The 21,361-nt window shown below is 33.9% G+C and overlaps 1 protein-coding gene across 1 annotated transcript in view; it reads left to right on the top strand.

Annotated features, from left to right (window-relative positions):
* LOC145267011 (KICSTOR complex protein SZT2-like) overlaps nucleotides 1-21,361 on the top strand; it is a 423,147-nt gene that overhangs the window by 282,401 nt on the left and 119,385 nt on the right. Inside the window, exons 39-42 of the mRNA XM_080122911.1 lie at nucleotides 264-428; nucleotides 4,616-4,715; nucleotides 15,582-15,664; nucleotides 19,811-19,863. Of these exons, the coding sequence (XP_079979037.1) occupies nucleotides 264-428; nucleotides 4,616-4,715; nucleotides 15,582-15,664; nucleotides 19,811-19,863 (401 nt within the window). The remainder of the gene's footprint in view (nucleotides 1-263; nucleotides 429-4,615; nucleotides 4,716-15,581; nucleotides 15,665-19,810; nucleotides 19,864-21,361) is intronic.

Below are 21,361 nucleotides of genomic sequence, written 5' to 3'. Positions count from 1 at the left end.
TTGAAAAAAAAAAAATTTTTTAAATTAAAAAAAATCAATCAGGTAAATAAAAATTATTATTGAATTATTCATTATTAATTTATTTATCTGCTTTCAACGACTGTAAATTCCTGCATAGTAAACCTTCGAAGACATCTTTTATCCCTTAAACAATGCTTCAAGCAAACCACGACGTACTTCTTATATATATATATATATATATATATATATATATATATATATATATAGGTAGATAGATTTTATTTTATTTTTTTTGCTTTCAGATGGTGAGGATGAGGACGATGATGATGAACGAAAGACGTATCGCTACTTGGCCGACACGCGGAGCTTCTTACCCGGACATTTTGCATGCAAATGTATCTGGGAGATCCTCCTTCCATTACATACACGCCTCAAAAACTGGGAACGTCGCTCAAACGTATCCACGGGTAAGTAATTCCAGATTCAGTAGCAAATTCGAGCGTCTGTTATTCTCAAATGGTTACCAATCTGGTACTGCACAGGTTACGTGTTGTTTAACTATCACATTAAGGAAGATGAATTGTGCACGGTGACCAGCAATCAAGATTATATAGTGGAAGGGAAAGAAAAAAAAAAAAATAGGCTAGTTCAAATCAAGTATCGATATATCAGAACTCGGGGAATTTGGTCAGAATTTCGTTGGTATTCAATTGTAAAATAATCAATTGTAAAAGTGATATTCTCCTGAAGGTTTAATTCTTGATGTGGGCGACCGGAAACTACAATTGCAAATTACTTAGGACCTCTATCCAGTCATGGCTGATGGAACAAGAACATGCTATCCCCATGAAGTAAATAAAGGGTTCCGTTCAAAATTTTGTTCCGATTCCTGAGTTTGACAAAAACATTCTCAAGTTCGACAAGATACACTTGAAGAAGGGTCGGAGGTTACTTCAATCGAAACGTTGTGAAAATCACACTCAAGATGAGAACAGTAGTCCGATAAATCCAAATGATACGAATAACCAATCCTCATCTACAAAGTTAAGAAATGTGAAGAATTACGTTCTCATAAACATTTTAAGGATGTACTTAGTGATTTGAGAACACTTGTCTTCCCCTGTAAATTTTTACATGAAAATACATTTTAAGATTTTGATTTCAATGTATTTATTTGCTTCCCCACCAAAGCAAATTAGGCACAAGGCCGTTTTTAATGTGGGGTAAAAACCAGCTCCCCTAAAAGTATGTAAAAAGGAGGCACTCTGGTTACCAAAAATAATGATTGTCCCAGTATAGAGGGTTTCCCCTCCATTGACTGGTACAAATTATCTTAAGTGCAGCATCTGCAGAACAGATACTATACTTTGATCCTGGCCCGAAGGCCAGATATTTATTTGCTCCCCCACTGAGCAAATTAGGCACAAGGCCGAATTTTAATGTGAGGAGTGAAGGGGAAATGGGAGCCAACTCCCGGGGAGTAGGGGAGCTGGATAGTGACAATTGGTATGAAGGGTTGCCCCTACATTGACCAAGGTCTTATCTGTGGGGTTGCCCCCACATAGGGTCTTTGCTTGCAGTATCTGCCAGAACAGATACTACGCAAGCCTCTTTTCTGTTTAGTTCAGCAAAAATATACCTGAAGAAGGCCAGAGGTTACATCGACCGAAACATTGTGACAGTGACACTCGATATGAGAATAGTAGTCCGAAGGATCCAAATAATGCAATTAACCCGTCCGTTCAAACTGTAAATGTGTCCTACCAGCTGGCCGCCCGGCATTGCCTGATCGTACACTTAAACATGATATTTTTACTCATGCAGATTGTGTATGTATTATTATAAAAATCAATCCTCTGTTGAATATTTTTTTTTTTTTTTTTTTTACACGGTGGTCACCACTTATCAAGGCCCGGAAGCCACTCAGGGATAAGGGTTATTGCAAGTACAGTACGTTAGTGTGGAGATTTGATGAAGCATTTACTTAAGGGGGCGGTTCATTAGGAATTTGTTAACGTTGGACTTGAAGACATCCAAATTGTAGTCAGGTGGGAAGCAGGCAGACGGAACAGAGTTCCACAGGTGTGCAGTTCTAAGAAAGAAGCTTTGTTCATGGAATCCACGTTTTGATTTAGGCACAGATAAAGAGTGGGGAAAATTTTTCACAGTGGATTCAGCTAGACGGGTGTTTTTCATGAAAGATTGGCGAGGGGGGACCAGAGATTGGAGTTCAGACGAGCACCTGCCATGGAAATAACGATAAAACAAGGATAGGCTCACAACGTCTCTTCTGTGGGAGAGAGGTTGCAGGGTAGAGAAAAGGGCATGCCCCACTAAGCCATGAAGTCTATTTTGTACTCTGTCAAGGCAGCTCCTGCCCAGATATGGCAGCAGTAAGTGTTCCATCCTTGGACGTATTTGGCTTTATATATTGCTAGGAATAATTTGCCTGTTGAACTAATTCGCAAAAAAAAAAAAAAAATGATGTTGTTTATCAAATTTCGTCTGTGTTTGTTTAAAATAACACGTCAGCTGATATTTAAGCTTTAAGGTTGATGTCCTTGAACGGTCACTTCTGATAATTGTTTAGTTTTAAAATATGTAAACAAACAAATGATTTGCTGTGATTTTAAATGTTACATCATCTTTTATCATAAATTGAACTCATTAATAAGAAAAAAAATAAAATGGTGAGATACTTGATCCGTAGTCGAATGCTTTACCACTAAGTTATATGTCCAGATTATAAATCTTTTTTTTTTTTTTTTTTAAAGAAATGATTTGCTGAAATGTTATTATCTTCCTTGGCAGGTGTAACATAAAATATTCCCCCTATAAAAATTATTTTTTCATCTATAAGAGAGAAAAGCTATTTTTTTCGGTTCTCGATACTTATCGGATGAATTCATGTCCAAAAAATATCTAAGAACACTGCCAGACGTATAAATTAGCTTTCTGGGAAATTTGCAAACGATAGGCTCAGCCGTTTCAGAACCTATGACGAAGGAACTCTGACACACGCATGCATACACACACGCATACACACAAATACACACACACGCGCATACACACACGCGCACACACACACAGTGATTTTTATATAATAGCAGAGATTTTTATGAAATTTAGATCTATGGATGAAATTCTCTGGGAAGACAATGGAAGTGGCCCCATACCTCTATATTACCCTCTACATGGCAAATATCTATGTGCCTCCACCTCTAAGTGACCCATAAGCACAGAACCCATTTAAAACTTCAAATATATATATATATATATATCCAATTTTAATGAAATTTAAGCCATAAGTATAAAATACTAATTTGGGGAGTTTTTCGACATTTCAGTTTCTTTCACTGGGGATGTAATGGGAAGAAGAGGAGCAGAAAAAAAATATATCGTGTTATGAGTGAAGTAAAAAAAAAAAATCATGGTGCTTATTCAGATTTGCACTTGTAATGAAAATTTTAAGTGCATACCCATCATGCAACAAAGATAGCATATTCCAAAAATAATGTAATTTCATCAAGTAATTTTTATTTTTTATTTAAGAAAATAAAATTTTATGACTTGCAAGGTGCAAGAGACACCAGTCGCCATATTTGATTGAGTTTGAAATTCATCATTGGTTACCTCCCCTTTAACAACCTCTCCAGAAGCAAGGGCTTATTAATGGCTGCTAAAAATACTTAATCAGTAAAAATCATAAAAATTGATTTTTTTAAATAACAAAAAGCAAAAAAACTATTCGATCAATTTTTGTGATTTTTGGAATATGATATCTTCATGGCATGACAAGTAGGTACACCACATAGTTTTTTTGTTTTATTTTTGTTTTCCTGAACAAGTGCAAGTTTAAATAAGTATCTTAAAATTTTTGTTCTCAATTCTGAGTACAAGGTTGGTTAATGCTAAAGTTTACCCCTAAACAACCTAAATTTAGAAGAAAAAAAACAAAAAAAAACATTTTAGTTTTTTTTTCTCTCTTCAGCAACGTGTTCAATTACTATTTTTAGTGCTTATGTAGATTTGCACTGTAATGACAATTTGAAGTAAACAAAATGCAAAAAAATCTTTGATGTATGTACCCATCACAGAATAAAGATGGCATATTCCAAAAATCATGTAATTTGATCAAGTAGTTTTTTTTTTAATTAAAAAAATTAAATTTTAAAACGAGCTGAATGAAAGAAATGCTGGCCGCCATGTTTTAAGTTTTGCCAAAATTCAAAGTCAGCAATTCAACTACAGAGATTTTGTTTGTATTCAAAATAATTTTTAAAATTTTACTTGATAAAAATTGTAAAATTGATTTTCTTAAATAAACAGGAAAATCTACATAGTAAATTTTTGTGATGTTTGGAATATAATATGGTCATGCTGTGACAAGTACGTACAACCTTGGCTTTGTGAGTTAGTGTTCTTTCCCTCGTCATAAGGAATTAACATTTGAGTTGAAGTAAATTAAGATACTTGTGAAACTGTGTCTATAATCACATTCCTTCGTTTTTTTATTTTTTTTTTTTTTATGGTTTACACATTGTACCTTTTTTTTACAGGTAAATTAAGATACTTGTACATTCTTTCGTTTTTTAATTTGTGTTTTTTTTGTTAATGGTTTACGAATTGTACTTTCTTTTTTTTTTTTTCACAGGTATGCAAGCCCTACGTTCTGTCTTATCAAAGTTTTCGGTGTACAATCGAAAAAACATGTTTGTCATGGAAGAGGAATTAGGCAATTGCTTTTATGTCAGGTAAATAAACATAAACTATTAATAAATACGTAAAGAATTTAATGTAAAGATGCACACGACTATAGCGATGTGAAACTTGTGGTGCTAGATTTTGCTGTTGTGCAACAGTGGTCGATACTTGGACCTTTATTATTCCTAGTATTCATAAATGACCTCCCTGATAAAATTGGCTACAAGATGGGTGTATTTGCTGATGACACCATGCTCTATAAAAGATGCGAAGGGAAAACTAACGAACACATATCTAAGGAAATTGCTAAAAGCTTAGAGAAAGACCTCCAGTCTGTAGTAGAATAGGGCTGTGAATGGTATGGTAATGTTCAATGCTATGAAGAAGAGAATGGTATGGTAATGTTCAATGCTATGAAGAAAAGAATGGTATGGTAATGTTCAATGCTATGAAGAAAAGAAAGGTATGGTAATGTTCAATGCTATAAAGAATGGTATGGTAATGTTCAATGCTATAAAGAATGGTATGGTATAGTAATGTTCAATGCTATAAAGAATGGTATGGTAATGTTCAATGCTATAAAGAATGGTATGGTAATGTTCAATGCTATAAAGAATGGTATGGTAATGTTCTATGCTATGAAGAATGGTATGGTAATGTTCCATGCTATGAAGAAAAGAATGGTATGGTAATGTTCGATGCTATGAAGAAAAGAATGGTATTGTAATATTTGATGCTATGAAGAAAAGAATGGTATGGTAATGTTCCATGCTATGAAGAAAGGTATGGTAATGTTCGATGCTATGAAGAAAAGAATGGTATGGTAATGTTCGATGCTATGAAGAAAAGAAAGGTATTGTAATATTTGATGCTATGAAGAAAAGAATGGTATGGTAATGTTCCATGCTATGAAGAAAGGTATGGTAATGTTCAATGCTATGAAGAAAAGAATGGTATGGTAATGTTCGATGCTATGAAGAAAAGAAAGGTATTGTAATATTTGATGCTATGAAGAAAAGAATGGTATGGTAATGTTCCATGCTATGAAGAAAGGTATGGTAATGTTCGATGCTATGAAGAAAAGAATGGTATGGTAATGTTCCATGCTATGAAGAAAGGTATGGTAATGTTCGATGCTATGAAGAAAAGAATGGTATGGTAATGATCGATGCTATGAAGAAAAGAAAGGTATTGTAATATTTGATGCTATGAAGAAAAGAATGGTATGGTAATGTTCCATGCTATGAAGAAAGGTATGGTAATGTTCGATGCTATGAAGAAAAGAATGGTATGGTAATGTTCCATGCTATGAAGAAAGGTATGGTAATGTTCGATGCTATGAAGAAAAGAATGGTATGGTAATGTTCGATGCTATGAAGAAAAGAAAGGTATTGTAATATTTGATGCTATGAAGAAAAGAATGGTATGGTAATGTTCGATGCTATGAAGAAAAGAAAGGTATTGTAATATTTGATGCTATGAAGAAAAGAATGGTATGGTAATGTTCCATGCTATGAAGAAAGGTATGGTAATGTTCGATGCTATGAAGAAAAGAATGGTATGGTAATGTTCCATGCTATGAAGAAAAGAATGGTATTGTAATATTTGATGCTATGAAGAAAAGAATGGTATGGTAATGTTCCATGCTATGAAGAAAGGTATGGTAATGTTCGATGCTATGAAGAAAAGAATGGTATGGTAATGTTCGATGCTATGAAGAAAAGAAAGGTATTGTAATATTTGATGCTATGAAGAAAAGACTGGTATGGTAATGTTCGATGCTATGAAGAAAAGAATGGTATGGTAATGTTCGATGCTATGAAGAAAAGAAAGGTATTGTAATATTTGATGCTATGAAGAAAAGAATGGTATGGTAATGTTCCATGCTATGAAGAAAGGTATGGTAATGTTCAATGCTATGAAGAAAAGAATGGTATGGTAATGTTCGATGCTATGAAGAAAAGAAAGGTATTGTAATATTTGATGCTATGAAGAAAAGAATGGTATGGTAATGTTCGATGCTATGAAGAAAAGAAAGGTATGGTAATGTTCAATGCTATAAAGAAAAGAATGGTATTGTAATGTTCGATGCTATGAAGAAAAGAATGGTATTGTAATATTTGATGCTATGAATAAAAGAATGGTATGGTAATATTTGATGCTATGAAGAAAAGAATGGTATTGTAATATTTGATGCTATGAAGAAATGAATGGTATGGTAATGTTCGATGCTATGAAGAAAAGAAAGGTATGGTAATGTTCGATGCTATGAAGAAAAGAATGGTATGGTAATATTTTATGCTATGAAGAAAAGAATGGTATTGTAATGTTCGATGCTATGAAGAAAAGAATGGTATGGTAATGTTCGATGCTATGAAGAAAAGAATGGTATGGTAATGTTCGATGCTATGAAGAAAAGAAAGGTATTGTAATGTTCGATGCTATGAAAAAAAGAATGGTATTGTAATATTTGATGCTATGAAGAAAAGAATGGTATGGTAATGTTCGATGCTATGAAGGAAAGAAAGGTATGGTAATGTTCGATGCTATGAAGAAAAGAATGGTATGGTAATGTTCGATGCTATGAGGAAAAGAAAGGTATGGTAATGTTCGATGCTATGAAGAAAAGAAAGGTATTATAATATTTGATGATATGAAGAAAAGAAAGGTATTATAATATTTGATGATATGAAGAAAAGAATGGTATCGTTATGTTCCATGCTATGAAGATAGGTATGATAATGTTCGATGCTATGAAGAAAAGAATGGTATTGTAATATTTGATGCTATGAAGAAAAGAATGGTATGGTAATGTTCGATGCTATGAAGGAAAGAAAGGTATGGTAATGTTCGATGCTATGAAGGAAAGAAAGGTATGGTAATGTTCGATGCTATGAAGAAAAGAATGGTATGGTAATGTTCGATGCTATGAGGAAAAGAAAGGTATGGTAATGTTCGATGCTATGAAGAAAAGAAAGGTATTATAATATTTGATGATATGAAGAAAAGAAAGGTATTATAATATTTGATGCTATGAAGAAAAGAATGGTATGGTAATGTTCCATGCTATGAAGAAAGGTATCGTAATGTTCGATGCTATGAAGAAAAGAATGGTATGGTAATATTTGATGCTATGAAGAAAAGAATGGTATTGTAATATTTGATGCTATGAAGAAAAGAAAGGTATGGTAATGTTCGATGCTATGAAGAAAAGAATGGTATTGTAATATTTGATGCTATGAAGAAAAGAATGGTATGGTAATGTTCGATGCTATGAAGGAAAGAAAGGTATGGTAATGTTCGATGCTATGAAGAAAAGAATGGTATGGTAATGTTCGATGCTATGAAGGAAAGAAAGGTATGGTAATGTTCGATGCTGTGAAGAAAAGAAAGGTATGGTAATGTTCGATGCTATGAAGAAAAGAATTGTATGGTAATATTTGATGCTATGAAGAAAATAATGGTATTGTAATATTTGATGCTGTGAAGAAAAGAATGGTATGGTAATGTTCCATGCTATGAAGAAAAGAAATGTATGGTAATGTTCGATGCTATGAAGAAAAGAATGGTATGGTAATATTTGATGCTATGAAGAAAAGAATGGTATGGTAATGTTCGATGCTATGAAGAAAAGAAATGTATGGTAATGTTCGATGCTATGAAGAAAAGAATGGTATGGTAATATTTGATGCTATGAAGAAAAGAATGGTATGGTAATATTTGATGCTATGAAGAAAAGAATGGTATTGTAATATTTGATGCTATGAAGAAAAGAAAGGTATTGTAATGTTCGATGCTATGAAGAAAAGAATGGTATGGTAATGTTCGATGCTATGAAGAAAAGAAAGGTATGGTAATGTTCGATGCTATGAAGAAAAGAAAGGTATTGGAATGTTCGATGCTATGAAGAAAAGAAAGGTATTGTAATGTTTGATGCTATGAAGAAAAGAAAAGTATGGTAATGTTCGATGCTATGAAGAAAAGAATGGTATTGTAATGTTCGATGCTATGAAGAAAAGAATGGTATTGTAATGTTCGATGCTATGAAGAAAAGAATGGTATGGTAATGTTCGATGCTATGAAGAAAAGAATGGTATGGTAATGTTCGATGCTATGAAGAAAAGAATGGTATTGTAATGTTCGATGCTATGAAGAAAAGAACGGTATGGTAATGTTCGATGCTATGAAGAAAAGAATGGTATGGTAATGTTCGATGCTATGAAGAAAAGAATGGTATTGTAATGTCTGATGCTATGAAGAAAAGAATGGTATGGTAATGTTCGATGCTACTAAGAAAATGGTATGGTAATGTTGGATGCTATGAAGAAAAGAATGGTATTGTAATGTTCGATGCTATGGAGAAAGGAATGGTATTATAATGTTCGATGCTATGAAGAAAAGAATGGTATTGTAATGTTCGATGCTATGAAGAAAAGAAAGGTATGGTAATGTTCGATGCTATGAAGAAAAGAATGGTATCGTAATGTTCGATGCTATGAAAAAAAGAATGGTATTGTAATGTTCGATGCTATGAAGAAAAGAAAGGTATGGTAATGTTCGATGCTATGAAGAAAAGAAATGTATGGTAATGTTCGATGCTATGAAGAAAAGAATGGTATGGTAATGTTCGATGCTATGAAGAAAAGAAATGTATGGTAATGTTCGATGCTATGAAGAAAAGAATGGTATGGTAATGTTCGATGCTATGAAGAAAAAAAAGGTATGGTAATGTTCGATGCCATGAAGAAAAGAATGGTATGGTAATGTTTGATGCTATGAAGAAAAGAATGGTATGGTAGTGTTCGATGCTATGAAGAAAAGAATGGTATTGTAATGTTCGATGCTATGAAGAAAAGAAAGGTATGGTAATGTTCGATGCTATGAAGAAAAGAAAGGTATGGTAATGTTCGATGCTATGAAGAAAAGAAAGGTATGGTAATGTTCGATGCTATGAAGAAAAGAAAGGTATTGTAATGTTCGATGCTATGAAGAAAAGAAAAGTATGGTAATGTTCGATGCTATGAAGAAAAGAATGGTATTGTAATGTTCGATGCTATGAAGAAAAGAATGGTATTGTAATGTTCGATGCTATGAAGAAAAGAATGGTATGGTAATGTTCGATGCTATGAAGAAAAGAATGGTATGGTAATGTTCGATGCTATGAAGAAAAGAATGGTATTGTAATGTTCGATGCTATGAAGAAAAGAACGGTATGGTAATGTTCGATGCTATGAAGAAAAGAATGGTATGGTAATGTTCGATGCTATGAAGAAAAGAATGGTATTGTAATGTCTGATGCTATGAAGAAAAGAATGGTATTGTAATGTTCGATGCTATGAAGAAAAGAAAGGTATTGTAATGTTCGATGCTATGAAGAAAAGAATGGTATTGTAATGTTCGATGCTATGAAGAAAAGTATGGTAAGGTAATGTTCGATGCTATGAAGAAAATGGTATGGTAATGTTGGATGCTATGAAGAAAAGAATGGTATTGTAATGTTTGATGCTATGGAGAAAGGAATGGTATTATAATGTTCGATGCTATGAAGAAAAGAATGGTATTATAATGTTCGATGCTATGAAGAAAAGAAAGGTATGGTAATGTTCGATGCTATGAAGAAAAGAATGGTATCGTAATGTTCGATGCTATGAAAAAAAGAATGGTATTGTAATGTTCGATGCTATGAAGAAAAGAATGGTATTGTAATGTTCGATGCTATGAAGAAAAGAATGGTATGGTAATGTTCGATGCTATGAAGAAAAGAATGGTATGGTAATGTTCGATGCTATGAAGAAAAGAATGGTATTGTAATGTTCGATGCTATGAAGAAAAGAACGGTATGGTAATGTTCGATGCTATGAAGAAAAGAATGGTATGGTAATGTTCGATGCTATGAAGAAAAGAATGGTATTGTAATGTCTGATGCTATGAAGAAAAGAATAGTATTGTAATGTTCGATGCTATGAAGAAAAGAATGGTATTGTAATGTTCGATGCTATGAAGAAAAGAATGGTAAGGTAATGTTCGATGCTATGAAGAAAATGGTATGGTAATGTTGGATGCTATGAAGAAAAGAATGGTATTGTAATGTTTGATGCTATGGAGAAAGGAATGGTATTATAATGTTCGATGCTATGAAGAAAAGAATGGTATTATAATGTTCGATGCTATGAAGAAAAGAAAGGTATGGTAATGTTCGATGCTATGAAGAAAAGAATGGTATCGTAATGTTCGATGCTATGAAAAAAAGAATGGTATTGTAATGTTCGATGCTATGAAGAAAAGAAAGGTATGGTAATGTTCGATGCTATGAAGAAAAGAAATATATGGTAATGTTCGATGCTATGAAGAAAAGAATGGTATGGTAATGTTCGATGCTATGAAGAAAAAAAAGGTATGGTAATGTTCGATGCCATGAAGAAAAGAATGGTATGGTAATGTTCGATGCTATGAAGAAAAGAAAGGTATGGTAATGTTCGATGCTATGAAGAAAAGAAAGGTATTGTAATGTTCGATGCTATGAAGAAAAGAAAGTTATTGTAATGTTCGATGCTATGAAGAAAAAAAAGGTATGGTAATGTTCGATGCTATGAAGAAAAGAATGGTATTGTAATGTTCGATGCTATGAAGAAAAGAAAGTTATTGTAATGTTCGATGCTATGAAGAAAAAAAAGGTATGGTAATGTTCGATGCTATGAAGAAAAGAATGGTATTGTAATGTTCAATGCTATGAAGAAAAGAAAGGTATTGTACTGTTCGATGCTATGAAGAAAAGAATGGTATGGTAATGTTCGATGCTATGAAGAAAAGAATGGTATGGTAATGTTCGATGCTATGAAGAAAAGAATGGTATTGTAATGTTCGATGCTATGAAGAAAAGAAAGGTATTGTAATGTTCGATGCTATGAAGAAAAGAAAGGTATGGTAATGTTCGATGCTATGAAGAAAAGAATGGTATGGTAATGTTCGATGCTATGAAGAAAAGAATGGTATTGTAATGTTCGATGCTATGAAGAAAAGAATGGTATGGTAATGTTCGATGCTATGAAGAAAAGAAAGGTATTGTAATGTTTGATGCTATGAAGAAAAGAATTGTATTGTAATGTTCGATGCTATGAAGAAAAGAATGGTATTGTAATGTTCGATGCTATGAAGAAAAGAATAGTATGGTAATGTTCGATGCTATGAAGAAAAATATGGTATTGTAATGTTCGATGCTATGAAGAAAAGAATGGTATTGTAATGTTCGATGCTATGAAGAAAAGAATGGTATTGTAATGTTCGATGCTATGAAGAAAAGAATGGTATGGTAATGTTCCATGCTATGAAGAAAAGAATGGTATGGTAATGTTCGATGCTATGAAGAAAAGAATGGTATGGTAATGTTCAATGCTATGAAGAAAAGAATGGTATGGTAATGTTCGATGCTATGAAGAAAAAAAAGGTATGGTAATGTTCGATGCTGTGAAGAATAGAATGGTATGGTAATGTTCGATGCTATGAAGAAAAGAATGGTATGGTAATTTTCGATGCTATGAAGAAAAGAATGGTATGGTAATGTTCGATGCTATGAAGAAAAGAAAGGTATGGTAATGTTCGATGCTATGAAGAAAAGAATGGTATGGTAATGTTCGATGCTATGAAGAAAAGAATGGTATGGTAATGTTCGATGCTATGGAGAAAAGAATGGTATTGTAATGTTCGATGCTATGAAGAAAAGAAAGGTATGGTAATGATCGATGCTATGAAGAAAAGAATGGTATTGTAATGTTCGATGCTATGAAGAAAAGAATGGTATGGTAATGTTCGATGCTATGAAGAAAAGAATGGTATGGTAATGTTCGATGCTATGAAGAAAAGAAAGATATGGTAATGTTCGATGGTATGAAGAAAAGAATGGTATGGTAGTGTTCGATGCTATGAAGAAAAGAATGGTATGTTAATGTTCGATGCTATGAAGAAAAGAAAGGTATGGTAATGTTCGATGCTATGAAGAAAAGAATGGTATGGTAATGTTCGATGCTATGAAGAAAAGAAAGGTATGGTAATGTTCGATGCTATGAAGAAAAGAATGGTATGGTAATGTTCGATGCTATGAAGAAAAGAAAGGTGTTGTAATGTTCGATGCTATGAAGAAAAGAATGGTATGGTAATGTTCGATGCTATGAAGAAAAGAAAGGTGTTGTAATGTTCGATGCTATGAAGAAAAGAATGGTATTATAATGTTTGATGCTATGAAGAAAAGAAAGGTATGGTAATGTTCGATGCTATGAAGAAAAGAATGGTATCGTAATGTTCGATGCTATGAAGAAAAGAATGGTATTGTAATGTTCGATGCTATGAAGAAAAGAAAGGTATGGTAATGTTCGATGCTATGAAGAAAAGGAATGTATGGTAATGTTTGATGCTATGAAGAAAAGAATGGTATGGTAATGTTCGATGCTATGAAGAAAAGAAAGGTATGGTAATGTTCGATGCCATGAAGAAAAGAAACGTATTGTAATGTTCGATGCTATGAAGAAAAGAAAGTTATTGTAATATTCGATGCTATGAAGAAAAGAAAGGTATTGTAATGTTCGATGCTATGAAGAAAAGAATGGTATTGTAATGTTCGATGCTATGAAGAAAAGAAAGGTATTGTAATGTTCGATGCTATGAAGAAAAGAAAGGTATGGTAATGTTCGATGCTATGAAGAAAAGAAATGTATGGTAATGTTCGATGCTATGAAGAAAATAATGGTATTGTAATGTTCGATGCTATGAAGAAAAGAATGGTATGGTAATGTTCGATGCTATGAAGAAAAGAATGGTATGGTAATGTTCGATGCTATGAAGAAAAGAATGGTATTGTAATGTTCGATGCTATGAAGAAAAGAATGGTATGGTAATGTTCGATGCTATGAAGAAAAGAATGGTATTATAATGTTCGATGCTATGAAGAAAAGAATGGTATTGTAATGTTCGATGCTATGAAGAAAAGAATGGTATTGTAATGTTCGATGCTATGAAGAAAAGAAAGGTATTGTAATGTTTGATGCTATGAAAAAAAGAATGGTATGGTAATGTTCGATGCTATGAAGAAAAGAATGGTATGGTAATGTTCGATGCTATGAAGAAAAGAATGGTATGGTAATGTTCGATGCTATGAAGAAAAGAATGGTATTGTAATGTTCGATGCTATGAAGAAAAGAATGGTATGGTAATGTTCGATGCTATGAAGAAAAGAATGGTATGGTAATGTTCGATGCTATGAAGAAAAGAATGGTATTGTAATGTTCGATGCTATGAAGAAAAGAATGGTATTGTAATGTTCGATGCTATGAAGAAAAGAATGGTATTGTAATGTTCGATGCTATGAAGAAAAGAATGGTATTGTAATGTTCGATGCTATGAAGAAAAGAATGGTATGGTAATGTTCGATGCTATGAAGACTAACCTTCTTTCCTTTAATAATTACAAGAAACCTTCTCAACCAACCAAGTGACAGTGTTCTATGACAAAGACATACAGGCAAGCAGAGACATAAAAGACACGGCCATCAAGCTAAACATTGTAATATGGAACCTGAAGAGAACTGTGCTCATTATTGATGTCACCATTCCAAATGATTACGGACTTAAGAGCTGAACGGGAAAAATAACAAAATATCAAGACTTCAAGAATAATCTAAAAACGACATGGTTTCTGAAAAGAATAAATATTATACTGGTTGTGGTATGAGAAACTGGTCTAATGAAAGAAATCTTAAGAAATACTTGGAAGCAATCTCTGGAAAATCAAACTGTAATGAAACTGTAATTTAAAAAAAAAAATCCATTGGATATAAATTCAAATCGTAATGAAATCAAGTATTAGTTCCAATATATTTTTTAAGAAAACAGAGATACAGGCCTTCGATCACGTTAAACCAATTGCAGTGAAAGCACTTGATGGGACTCTGCTCAAAGTTGTCGAAAACTTCAAGTACCTTGGAGCATGGTCAGAGAGCACTGAAAAAGATTTTGAAGCGAGAAAAGCACTGGCATGGAGTGCATGTCACAAGTTGAGGAAGATATAGTCATCCACTCTCTCAGAAAAGTTGAAAGTAAGACTCTTTGTTGACACAGTAGAAACAGTCCTTATCTTTGGTGCTGAGGCAGGGACTCTTACAAATGCGCTGAAGAAGAGACTGGATGGCTGTTACACACCGATGCTCAGTATGGTCCTCAATACATCATGGAGGAGCCATACAACAAACCAACAGCTTTATGGTTACCTTCCACCAGTATCACTGAAAGTACAGCAGAGAAGGATGAGAGTAGCCAGACACTGCATGAGACACAGCGAAGAGGAAGCAAGCAAGCTAGTTTTCTGGATAGCAACAGATGGACACCCAAACCGTGGGAGAACAAGTATGACCTACATTGACAACCTGTTACAGGACACAGGATTGGAAAGTGTCCGGGATCTAGAAATTGTCATTCGAGATCGGGGAACTGGGGAAGTCGTGTAGATTCAGTGACTGTGGTGAAGCATCCTGAAAGACGACAGAGATGAGATGAGATAAAAACTCCAGCAGAGAGTTACTTGATCTCTTAAAGCAGACAGAAGAAAATCAAATTGTATGATTTTTAGCGATTAAAATTTTAAAATTATTTTGAATAGAAAGAAAATTTCTGTAGTCGAATTGAATTGTCGCCCTTGAATTTTGGCAAAATTTGAAACAATATGGCTGCTCCTCCTCCTCGTTTCCTTGTAAAATTTGATTTTTTTAATTAAAAAAAAAAAAAACTACTTGATCAATTTATGTGATTTTTGGAATATGCCATTTTTGTTCTCCGATGGGTACATACATAAGGATTTTTCTGTTGTTTTTTTTTTTTTTTTATCAAATGTAATTCTAAAGAAGCACCATATTTTTTTCTTTTTTCTTTTAGATTGGTAGAATGCAAACTGCCGAATGCAAGTTTACCCGAAGACATGACAAACGGAAGACAGGAATTTGACTGTAATTACCCTGGTAAGACCTTTTTTTTATGTTACATTTTCACCCCAAACAAGGCACATTGCCACTTTGATGTAGAGGGTTACTATCAGGGACATAAGTTACAGGGGTACTATGTGGGGAGTTGAGCAGCAAGATGTTTGTTCACGTTACACTTGAACTTCTGCATGTCAGTACAGTTGGGGAAGCAGGAACCCGGAAAGGAACTCCAAAATCTAGCGGTTCTGGGGAAGAAACTACTGGAGTAGTTATACATCCTCATTATATTCAAATTGTGAAGAAGACCACTATTCACCCATCCATGGAATATTGTTGCCGCATCTGGGCTGGTGCATCTACCACTAGTCTCTCCCTCTTGGATAGGGTCCAAAATAAGAGTCTCCAATCTAATAAGTCCCGCTTTATCAATTAAGCTCCAACCCTTGCCCCACTGCCAAAACGTTGCATCTCTGTGCCTGGTTTACGAGTATTTTAATGGTAGATGCTCTGATGAACTCCTTGCACTTGTGCCCCCCTCGGCATACATTTCCCTGTACAGTCAAACCCAACGTATGACGTCATGTTCTGAGCGGGCGGTTAGTTACATCTGGTTCAAGTTCTGCATAAGTATCCATTTGAAGCTACTAAGGCTAAGCTGCTTTCCTATAACAATTACAAGAAGTCTCTCCAAACAGCGATATCCACAACAAATAACGCCTTACCTGAGAAGTTTTCCTTCCAGCTCTTCTGCTTAACGTTCACAGAAAATATGAACTGGAATAAATACATTGAGGACATTGCAAAGGCTGCTGCAGGGGAAGTGGGCTCCCTCTACTCTGCTAGAAAACTACTCACACTTAAGGGTATCCTGTACCTCTACAAGTCTCTCCCTCTTGAATAGGATCCAAAAAAAAGTCTCTAATAGGTCCCACTTTGTCAACTAAGCTCCAACCCCTGTCCCATCACTGCAATATTGCATTCCTATGCCTGTTTTACAAGTATTTTAGTGGAACTTAACTGACTGTACTGATATGCAGAAGTTTAAATGTAACGTAAACCAGCATCTTGTTAATCTTTCCTAGGCATGGTCAAAAATAGTAGCCCCTTACGTCCAAGTAGAAATATGCCTTGTTAGGGTTGAATGTGAGTAAAAAAAACAAAGTACACATACTTATCAGAATTCCCTCATATTAAAATAAACAAAACTAAATAAAAAAACAAATCTTTATGATGTATGCACTTGTGGCAAAACGAAAACATCATATTCCAAAAATCATGTAAATTGATCAAGTAGTTTCATTTTTTAAATAAGAAAACTTAAATTTTATGAATATTAGACGAGTGACTGCCTTGACAGGAAAAAAAATAAAATCTCAAAAACAAGGGAGATAACTCAACAAAAATTCAAACTTTCGAGATTTAGGTTGTACTGCCTATGAATTCTTATCAATCGCTTAAAAATGATTTTCTTATTTAAAAATAAAACTACTGGATCAATTTATGTGATTTTTGGAATATGATATTTTTGTTTTGTCACGATTATGTGTATTAATACAGATTTTTCTTTATTCTTGTTTTCTTTTAATAATGGGATGAATTCTAGACAGGAACCAACAAAACTATTTAATTAATTGATGTGATTTTTGGAATATGATATTTTTATTTATGAAAGGAATTCTGGAAAAGAACCAAAAATGTTTGTAATGTGGCCATTACGCTCAAACCGTGTTCGTTACCGTTCAGACCTCTCTCAAACTATCATGCTATCCAGCACCGTCAAAAAGGAACAAACAAACCAAAACAAATTCGGGTTGGCATCATTTCCTTTTTAACAAACGCATTTATTGCCATCACTGTCCCGTCGACACCAGCTTAAAAGTTTCTCGCTTCTGCCCCACTACACGCCAGCCATAGACAGCCATTTCTTATTGTTATAATGGAATGACGTAGCACCCTTCTGTACGATAATATCCAGACAATGTCGAAATACTCCTCCAGGAATCAGAGAGTTCCAAGACACAGAGCGAGACAGATTCTTGTCTTTTATCCTCTTTTGTAAATAAACCTTTGTGTGAACCCCAAGTGAATGTCCTGTGTTATGATTATCTAAACAAAGATATATCACTTGTATGTCCATCTTTTTCGACCGCATTCTTTTTTTTTTTTTTTTTTTTTTTTTTTTACATAGGTATCACCACTTATCAAGGCAAAGAGGTCACTCGAGGATAAGGGTTAAAGCGTGTGCAGTAGAAATTGGCCAATATAGTAACCGTTAGTAATGGAGATTCGGTAAATTTGTTAACTTATATGGAACGGCTCATCTAAAACTTGTTTACATTAGACTTGAAGACAACCATTCTTTCTTGTCCCTTTATTTTACATGTCTGTTTTCCTTCGGCACCGGCTTTGTTTCTAACTGAGCACGTGGTGTCCCTTTTATCTTTTTCTTCAGATGCAAGCCCGAGCACGCTTCCTAATTTGCATATGTGTTCAAATGCTGCCCCTGCTGCTAATACAATCGCTTGCTATTCATCCTTCGCTGCTGCTGCTGCTGCTTTCATGTGCACGCTATTACATTGTTGCTGACGCCAACGTTGTGCCGCGGTTCCTTCTCCTTCAATTTCTGTTTTTGTTCTCGCCACTTCATCATCTCTATTATTTTTTGTACTCACTTGGAGTTCTCACACAGGTCACCATCAGAGATTACTTACTATTGTTAACCGGGTGTATAAGCGACGATTTTCATCAGATTTCCAGTATTCTCCACCTCTTTCGATAACCTTTGCAAACAAATTTTTGTTATAGCAACAGCCGTTCGCCATTGACTGCTCACTGACAGCAACAATTGGCATTCTCTTGAATAGGGGTAGCAAAAAACCTCTTTTTTACACCTATCCACTAGAGGTCTGGTTAGTGCTTTCTTTGCTGTCTTTCTATCCTTCTTGACCGTTCACAACTATTTGGTGTGGTTTCAGTAGACCTGCACACCACCATTTATACATAATTTACGTTTCTGAATTTTTGAGATGAGGATTAATTATTCGTATTATTTGGATTCATCGGACTACTGTTCTCATCTTGAGTGTGATTTTCACTATTTGAATTACTTAGTGGTACTAGCGAATAGTATCACACCGCCACTCCTTGATTAACGATCCTATTCTCAAATGCCTTTGTGAACAACTCACTCCCACATTATCTTTCTACTTTTATTTTGCTGATCAGCTTTATTTCCTCCATTTGTTTTTGTCATTTCCTAATAATTCAAAGACCAGCAATGACAAAGATTTTTCTGATTCTCTTCTGATCTTGAGAACGTGGTGCAATGGGGGAAAAAGGTGGCTGGTTAATTTTAATGCATCTAAAACCAAGCTTCTCTCTTTTCATCATAATCGCGTTGACTCCCATCATGCGCCAATTGAAATGAATGGCTCTCGTCTTGGGGAAGCACCATGTCTTGACAAGCTTCCTGGACTGACCTTCACTCCTGATCTGAAATGGAACACATACATCAAATCTGTTGCCAAGATTGCTGGAAAAATGGTTGGATCACTCTACCACTCCAGAAGGTATCTCACTGCCAATGCAATCATCTATCTGTATAAGAGCCAAGTACATCCTAAAATGGAATACTGTTGCCGCATCGGGGCAGAAGCTGCTGAGCGTGCCCTAGTCTGTCTTAATAGAGTTCAAAATCGGCTTCAAAACCTAGTAGGTTATGCCCTTTTCTCTTCCCTGCAACCTCTGTCTCTGCTCTATCGTTATTTTCATCTGAGCTTCAATTTATGATCTCCTCTTGCCGGATTTTCATAAAAAATATCTCAACTGGCTACAACCACTATCAACAATTTTACCCACTCTTTATCTGTGCCTAAATCTAAATGCAGATTCCATGAACAAAGTTTCTTTCTTGGAACTGTCTGCAAGTCCAATGTAAACAAGTTCTTGTTAAGCCGTCCCCATAAATAATCAAATTCTGTCCAATTTACACAATAATTACTACACTACCACCTTCCATTCATTAAACCTTTATCCTCGAGTTACTTTTGGGCTTTGATGAAAAAAAACTTGATGGGGTGGGGGTGTCAATAGTATCACACAACAATTTTAAAATTTATCATATGTATCGATTCTTCCAACTTGAAAATATTAAATATTTTTTTGGGTTTTTACTTCTTTCAGATTATTCAGCCATTTCTCCTATTTCAACACCAAAACGCGATGACGATGATGAAGTAAGTATTTTTTAAATTTAAATAAGTCTTTGGTCTTGTCTTAAACTTTAGTATGACAGACCAACAAAATTATGATTTCGAACTTAACTATGACAGACCGATAAAATTACTATTTTCAAACTTAAGCATGACAGACCAATGAATTTACGATTTTGAATTTACACATGACAGACCAATGAAAATACGATTTTGAATTTAAGCATAACAGACCAATGAAATTACGATTTTGAACTTTACCATGACAGGCTAATAAAAATGATTTCAAACTTAAGCATAACAGACCAATCATCATCATATCGTATGAATCTGAAGATTCTATTGTCGGCATTGGTTTCCCTGGTATTTTTTTAGTCAGAATTCTTTCTAGAAAGACATTGTCTGCTTACAGGAGGCATCGCGTGAAAGTTGCCAACATCCTGAGTAAGTGGATTCAAATTTGGGACACCCAGGTCGTTGGTCCGTGTCGTTAACTACTTGACCACTATCATTTCCCGACAGACCATTGAAAATACTGTTTCGAACTTATGGTTGAGTTGTAGAAAACATTGTTTTTTTTTTTAGGGAGACATATTTATATATGTATAAATAGGCAAGAGGAAGCAATGACGTTACTATTATTCAGGACTGAAACTTGGCGAACACCGAATTAGGTTCATTTGTGCCAAATATAGTTGGATTGCAGAAAGGATTGTGAATTCTATTAGGTTCCTTGGGGGGGGGGGTCATCTTTTGTGGGTCACTGTATACAAGTTATTGAATAATGATAAAATAAAGACTGTTGGGGATTAATAATTGAAACTTGCTGGACAAGTCAAACAGACTGAAGTTTATTTGTACCAAATATGTTTGGATTACCAAAAGGATTATGAATTAATGATTTCATGGCTGACCACTTTTGTGTGTCACCCGTATGATTCAAGTTATCATTGCATAGATATAAAACAAAAACTGTTGGGGATTGATGATTGTAACTTGATGGACAAATCAGACATAGACTCAAGTTTTTTTTAACCAAATATGGTTGGATTACTGAAAGGATTGTGAATTTTATTAACAATTTGATGGGTGATATTTTTTGACAGCCTAAGATTCATGAAAACCTTTTATAAATATTGATTTTTTTTTTTTGTAATCAAAATTTTTTTTTTTAATCAAGATGTTTTTTTAATCAAGATGTTTTTTTTTTAATCAAATTTTTTTTAAATCAAATTTTTTTTAATCAAGATTTTTTTTAAATAATTTTTTTTTTTAATCAAGATGTTTTTTTTTTAATCAAATTTTTTTTTAAATCAAATTTTTTTTAATCAAGATTTTTTTTAAATCAAATTTTTTTTTAATCAAGATTTTTTTAAAATAATTTTTTTTTTAATCAAGATGTTTTTTTTTTAATCAAATTTTTTTTTAAATCAAATTTTTTTTAATCAAGATTTTTTTTAAATCAAATTTTTTTTAAATCAAGATTTTTTTAAAATAAAATAAAAAAAAAAAAATTATCTTC

Source organism: Euprymna scolopes, chromosome 42, assembly GCF_053919585.1.
Source record: "Euprymna scolopes isolate OS-2025 chromosome 42, ASM5391958v1, whole genome shotgun sequence".
In the NCBI taxonomy this organism is placed as follows: Eukaryota; Metazoa; Mollusca; class Cephalopoda; order Sepiida; family Sepiolidae; genus Euprymna; species Euprymna scolopes.
This window is presented reverse-complemented; position numbering and strand designations above follow the sequence as displayed.